The sequence below is a fragment of the Pituophis catenifer genome, unplaced genomic scaffold (assembly GCF_029215685.1).
Source record: "Pituophis catenifer annectens isolate HBS135680 unplaced genomic scaffold, rPitCat1.0.hap2 SCAF_7, whole genome shotgun sequence".
In the NCBI taxonomy this organism is placed as follows: domain Eukaryota; kingdom Metazoa; phylum Chordata; class Lepidosauria; order Squamata; family Colubridae; genus Pituophis; species Pituophis catenifer.
In genome coordinates this window covers 89405265-89412550 of record NW_027256887.1, presented here as the reverse complement: position 1 = coordinate 89412550, position 7286 = coordinate 89405265, and the positions used below count along the sequence as shown (strand labels likewise).

The 7286-nt window shown below is 46.9% G+C and overlaps 1 protein-coding gene across 1 annotated transcript; it reads left to right on the top strand.

Moving 5' to 3' along the window:
- The first annotated feature begins 239 nt into the window (after positions 1–239).
- Positions 240–6713, top strand: LOC139319881 (C-type lectin lectoxin-Thr1-like). Its single transcript, XM_070947932.1, has 5 exons — positions 240–297; positions 2142–2230; positions 2742–2882; positions 4324–4435; positions 6649–6713. Exons 1-5 carry the CDS (start codon positions 240–242, stop codon positions 6711–6713), a joined length of 465 nt encoding a protein of 154 aa, XP_070804033.1.
- Positions 6714–7286: the final 573 nt, after the last annotated feature.

Below are 7286 nucleotides of genomic sequence, written 5' to 3'. Positions count from 1 at the left end.
CTGCCCTTTACGGAACAATGCAGGATCCACTGTGACCCACCAAGGCTGCTGGATGACCAAGGAGGGAGAAATTACGTCCAGCTGGGCAAGTGAAAAAGTGGAAACCAAAGTTTGGGGTTCCCAGCTTGGTCACAGGTTGGATGTTGGATCGCCCTTCCTGAAGAGTCCCTCCCAAGGTCCTTGCTCCCCCTTCTTCTACTCTACTCGTTGCTCTTCTCTGCAGGGAAGGAAAGAAGACCATGGGGCAATTCCTCTTTGTGAGCCTGGGCTTGCTGGTCGTGGCCTTCTCCCTAACTGGTGAGTTCCAACTGGGTCTCTCATTTCTGGAGAGGCCAATTCTCTTGCCTCTGACCCCCTTCCTGATTCAACCCTCCCCAAATCCCCTCCCTGAAATTGCTTTCATTCCCATTTGGCTTATTACAGAATTTAGATCTCACCTTATTTCTCTGCTACAGGACCCAGGACTGTTTGCAACAGGGCAAAAACAGAGCCTTGATAGTACAGTTTTTTATGCACCCTGTTATTAAGACCAGCTGCCTGCAATTTACTGCAGGTTCGAATCTCTCCAAGGCTCAAGGTTGACTCAGCCTTCCATCCTTTCTAAGGTAGGTGAAATGAGGACCCAGATTGTGGGGGCAATAAGCTGACTTTGTATAAATATACAAAAGTATGAAGGCTATTGCTTAACGCATTGTAAGCCGCCCTGAGTCTCCGGAGAAGGGCGGCATATGAATCAATTTTTTTTTTTAAAAAAAAAGCGAAATTAATGCAATCAAAATTCATACTCTTAAACTTGTTTAATAGTTAAAGGGTTTAATGAAAAATAGGTCCTCTTATCATTCACAAGTCATTTCAATCATGAGATGGGTGGCATACACATATATTAAATAAATCAATTAAAAAATAAAAGTAGAATAGTGGTTTACAGAGTCAGCCTCTTGACCTCCCCCCCCCCAAACAATCTGGGTCCTCATTTTACTGACCTCGGAAGGATGGAAGGCTGTGTCAACCTTGAGCCTGGTGAGATGCAAAGTGCCAAAGTGCAAGTAGTTGATAGCAGAAGTAGCCTGCAGGACTGCACTCTGACCACCGCCCCACCATGGCCATTCCCCTACATTTATCATTAGGAGCAGAGTGCCCCCTACCTCTTCCTAGGGATTTTTCTCCATGGGAGCCCACACAAGACCTTGGACCCTTTCCTGTGGATCTAAGAACTGAGCCTCTGGCAAGGGCAACTTCAGATGGGCCTTTCCCCCGTGGGACTGTGGCAGAGGGACAGTCCCACAAGTAGTCAGCTATTCAGCTATTTGGGGGCATCCAGGAGGCCAGTGGGGATCCTTCTGGAAAGATCCTGGTGATCTCCCTTCTTTGCACTAGTCGATTACTCGGCTGATGCCTTCTGCAGCAGTTGCAATTTCAGGAGACCGTCAAAGGTAGCCACACATCAACCATGTTTCAGTAGTCTAGCTAGGTTGTAGCCAAAGTGGGGATAATTGTTGCTGAGTCTGACTGGCTGATGAAGCTCACAGCCGACACCAGCGATCCAAGTGGGCAAAGGCAAAACCGGCTTAACCTGGTTCTTGAAGGAATCCATTTCTGGCTCTTGATGGTTCACTGAATGACAAACCAACCCAAAAGGACAGATTAACAGGAGCCGTGTACTTTCAGGGAAATTAACCAAGGCTAAACCAAATTCAGCTGCTCTGTTTGTAAGCCAAGCCAGTTTCAATTCATTGCCATCAATGTGACTGCATGACTGTAACTTTGTTGCTTGCATCCTTGCAATTTATATTGATATTGATGGTTTCCTAGTATGATTTGATTGCTTATTGTACCGTATGAGTCACTAGTTGTTGTGCCTTGTGATTCTTGACGAGTGTATCTTGTCTTTCCAATCACACTTGGCCAATAAAGAATTCTACTCTACTCTACTCTACTCTACTCTACTCTACTCTACTCTACTCTACTCTACTCTACTCTACTCTACTCTACTCTACTCTACTCTATTCTATTCTATTCTATTCTATCAAAGATGTTTGCAATGCAGGACTGTAAGCATGTTGTTCTGCAGAATCTGCTGTCTCCTCATCCTCATCCTCTCTTGGCCATCTTCTCATTGGGCTTCCTCTCTTCCCACACAGGAGCCAAACGTTGTCCCAGTAGTTGGCTTGGCAAGAAGGGGTTTTGCTACAAGGTCTTTGATGAACAAAGGAGCTGGAACAATGCTGAGGTTAGAAGTGCTTGTGTGCCTGTGAACATCCTAATTCAGGCAGAGGAGAAGCCTAGAGATAGCCATGCACAGCCCCTCAGACTCTGTGCAGGGAAAGGTAGCAGGACCATTATCTTAGGACGGTCTGAAACACAAGTATTCTCTGGACGATATGCTGGTCTGGGCTTTCATGGCCGGCATCTGTTGGGCAGTGCTGAGCCTCAGGGCTGAGTGACCATAATCCAGACAACAGATTTCCTGATGTTTCCCTGGCAACCCTGGTGGCATCTTCAGACCTCCTTGCCTCTGAAGTGATGGGATCAGAGAGTTTATCTCCTGAATCTAGAAATGTTCAAGAGCTGCAGAATCTAGCAGGGGCATCTGGAGGGAGTCAACACAATCAAGACGGTGTCCAGGACCATGCAATCAGATTCCCTGCCTCTTCTCTCACTTTCACAAACACACACACACATGCACACAAATTTGCTTGTCTCCTTAACAAGTGCCTTTCTCCCTTGTGGCTCCCTCCCAGATGTTCTGCAGGAAATACAAGCCAGGCTGCCACCTCGCCTCCATCCATAGTGGTGAATTATCGCATGACTTGGCCGAGTACATCTCCGACTATATCAAAAGTGCTAAACCTGTCTGGATTGGACTGAGTGATCCAGAGCAAGTAGGTCTCTTTCTGTTGCTAATGTTCACAAATCCATATTTACCATTTATTTGAGGCTTTTAGAAGGATCGTCCAATGGGAGGTCGGGATCTCTCTGATAAAAACTCTCACCTTGGACAAAACCTCTGAAAAATGTTATTGACTCCAATGCTGTCTGTCATTCCTCCCACCAACCATTCAGGCCCACTTGGAGAACTGACTGGTATGTTTAAAGCCACAATGGGCCCAATTCTACTCTGACCCCCCCATCTCAGGATCCAGGCCATTCACACACTCAGCCCCTCCTTCAGTCTGCCTTCCTCTTTATGGCCCATTGAATGGCCCCTGAAGCTTTTTCAAACTCTGGTGGGTCATTAATTTGGGAACTGCGAGTCCCAACCTGGGAGGATTGTCCTTTCTTCCCCTTCATTTATTTTGCGCAGAAATTGCTCATTTCTCTTACCAACAGAACATCTCGTGCTCTGTTGCATTTTCAATTCGTGAAAGACGCTTGATCGTAGAGAAAGAATAGAATAGAATTTTTTATTGGCCAAGTGTGATTGGACACACAAGGAATTTGTCTTGCGACGTTTCCCTGGAATTGAGCTCAGTTCCCGGTGACTTTGTGAATACAAGTGTTTTTTTGTGGCAACAACACAGTTGACAGGACATGAAATAAGGAATGAGGACAACTTATTTTCCCACACTCCAGAAGGCCAGACAAGAAACAATGAACGGAAACTCATCAAGGAGAGAAGCAACCTAGAATTAAGGAGAAACTTCCTAACAGTGAGGACAATTAACCGGTGAAACAGTTTCCTTCCAGAAGTTGTGGGGGCTTCGACACTTGAGATTTTTAAGAAGAGATTAGACAACCATTTGTCTGAAATAGTATAGGGTTTCCTGCTTGAGCAGGGGATTGGACTAAAAGGTTCCTTTCCTGCTCTATTCTGATTGATTGATTGATTGATTGATTGATTGATTGATTGATATGCTTGACCCCTCCCTTGGGCAGGCTGGTCATCTCCTACAACAGTTTAGGTTTCACACACACACACCACACAAACACACAAATTTCCAAGTTTCACATACAGGCCTGGAATCTTGCTGATGGGCTCCTACCCAAGGACTCATTGAATTTGACCCTGTTTACCTTTCTGAGGTCAATCGGTATCTTCCAGAGCTGCCACTGCATTGAGCATGAGACAAGAGGGCTCTCAAGCTGTATGATGACTTCACAAACACCTGCAGGTTGTTTCTTCCTCGGGATCTCCTGATTGTCCCTCATCCAAGTATTCACCAAGTTTAACTCTGCTGAGCTGTTTCAGATGAACCAAGATTGAGGGGAGGGAGGGAGGGAGGGAGAGACCCTTAAAACCTGACAACTTTCCTTTCTGATCTGGACCCAGAAGAGCCAGAGCCCCTTCCTCAATTGGCTAACGTGGCTCCCCTGTCATTACAGAAAGACCAATGGGAATGGACAGACAGATCCAGAACCAACTACGTAGCCTGGGTGGTTGATGAGCCCAATAACTCAGAGGACAAGTTGTGCGTTCAGCTGAAGAAAAGTTCAAGTAAGCCCAGAAATTGTGGGAAGCAGCTGGGGTGCAATTCCAGCAAAGATGAGGATCTTGGAGCCTTGGCAACTGACAACTGCTCTTATTTATTTATTTATTTATTTATTTATTTATTTATTTATTTATTTGTTTGTTTGTTTGTTTGTTTGTTTGTTTGTTTGTTTGTTTGTTTGTTTGTTTGTTTCCATTTCTATACCGCCCTTCTCCAAATAGGACTCAGGGCGGTGAACAGCCAAAGTAAAAAAAACAGAGCATACAAAATTTAAAAACAGTATTAAAATAATTAAATATTTTGGCCGTAAATTAAAACAACCCAATTTAAAATCAATTTAAAATTTAACTCAAGCCAGCCCAGCTAGTTGAAATAAATAAGTTTTCAGGGCCCGACGAAAAATCCGGAGGTCTGTTATTGTACGTAACTCTGGGGGGAGGTTGTTCCAGAGGGTGGGCGCCGCCACAGAGAAGGCTCTCCCCCTGGGGGTCACCAGCCGACATTGTCTGGCGGACGGCACCCTGAGGAGGCCCACTCTGTGCGAGTGTACTGGCCGGTGGGAGGCTATTGGCGGCAGAAGACGGTCTCGAAGGTACCCCGGCCCTGAGCCATGGAGCGCTTTAAAGGTGGTCACCAACACCTTGAAGCACACCCGGAAGACCATCGGGAGCCAGTGCAGCTCGCGCAGGAGAGGTGTCACATGGGAGCACCTCGTCGCCCCATAAACCCCCACGCGGCTGCGTTCTGGACCAGCTGGAGCCTCCGGGTGCACCCCAGGGGGAGCCCCATACAGAGAGCGTTGCAGTAGTCCAGGCGGGACTAACTTACGACCTTTGCTGCATCCCCAGGGTCACATGATCAAAATTGAGACGCTTGGCAACTGACTCATATTTGTGACGATTGCAGTGTCTCCGGGGTCCTGTGATCCCCTTTTGCGGCTGTCTGACAAACAACTGGGGAAGCCAGATTCACTTAACAACCATATTATTAACTTAAAAACTGCAGTGATTTACTTAATAACTGTGGAAGAATGCTCGTAAAATGGAGCATAATTCACTTAACAAGTGTTTCACTTAGTAACAGAAATGTTGGCCTCAATTTTGGTTGTAAGTCGAGGGCTACCTGTATAGCCTCTCCCCCCTATCTTATAACCTACTCCCAATCAAAAGTTAAAATGGTACAGAAACTATAGTATATATCTAACACAACAAAAACCTGGCACCCAATCAGATTTCTGATTTGAAATCAGCCAATATTCTCCCAGCCTTCGGGGGGGGGAGCTACACCCTCCAAGGCTAAAAGAGTGGGGCTTGGTTGAACTTCAGAGGGAAAGGGGCTCCATGGGGGGAGTCCCAAGGTCATCAGCGCAAGGCTTTAAGGCTAAGGACCAGCACTTTGAATTGTGCTCAGAAAAAAATGTGAAGCCGCTGCAGCTTTCCCAACAGAGATCTTACGTGGGCAGACCTAGAGGCCCCTGTTGCTTACACGCTGCTTCATGTCCAGTGGACATTTCCGGGTGGGCCTCAAGGGCAGCCCCATCTAGAGCACATGGCAGTAGTCCAAATAGGCGGTGACCAAGGCATGAGTTACTCTGAGCAATTAGTGCATTACATGATTTGGTAAAAAGGATCTCCTAGCCATAGCTGACCCCTTATTCCTCTTTCCTGCTTAAATATCCATCAATCTTCTACCCCAGAGTTCCTCAATCTTTCTGGCTCTGTTGACCAGCAAGGGCGGGGGAGGGGAGGGTTCCATGCAAGTGGCTGGCAAATGGAGTGCATGTGTAGACACGTTCAACCGCTGCTTGTGCAAGTGTGGATGTGTGCCTGTGCTTGTCTCCCACTTCCACTGCCCAGTTCTGAATCTCTCTTCGCCACTAGTGGGCCAGTGCCCTGGTGTTGGGCACCCCTGTCTACCCCATCATAGTCAGACAAATCTCGGCCACTAAAAGACTAGAGAAGAGAAAAGTTGACAGATGCCACCTACAGTTCAAAACCAAATACAAGAACAGCCTAAAAACCCCAGACAAAATTAACTCGGTGGTTAGCTACGTTATCTGGGTTGCCACAACATGCTGAGCCCTAAAACAGGTGAGGTTCTCCACCTGTGGTGTCCTCATGAACTCCTAAGAATGAGGGAGAAGCCATCAAAATGATCTTTTGGGACTATGAAGGAGTCACTTCAAAGGGGGAATCAAATCTTTCTTTTTCGTGCTCAGAGTATTCCAAATGGAAAACTTCGGACTGCGAGGAGTTGAAGCCATTTCTCTGCCAGTGTCCGTAGCTCCGTTTCCTGCTCCACAGTGATGAAACCTGGAGAAACAAGGAAGCCCCCCTGCCTGCCAAAATCTCCCCAATGCACCCCTTCGCTTCATGGAATGGTTTGCTTTATGTAGCTTGGATCTGATTTTGCTCCTCCTGATGGACCAGAAGATCAAATAAACTCTGTCTAGCATGACTGGCCTCCTTTATTCTGCAGAGCCAGGAGACTGTGGTGGTCCGAAGCTCAAGACCCCACAATCTTCTGCATGGCAAGGCTTGGCCTTAACGGGGACGGGTGCTTCTTCAGAAGGACCATCCGTGATGCTACTTTGCTCTCTTGCACGTCCATCTCGTTTTAATTGGAGGGTTGGGAACCCACTTTCCTGCCCCTATAATGTTTTACATTGGTTATCCATGTGATTTCCTTGGTCAAATACAGAGGAGGCCTAGCACCAGTGGTGGGATTCTACCGGTTCGGACCGGTTCAGAAGAACCGGTTGCTCCAACTATCAGCTGGGAGAGAACCGGTTCACCAATATGATCAGATGGGCCCACCCGCGCTATTTTCCTACCTTTATCTTCTCAGCTGATTTGC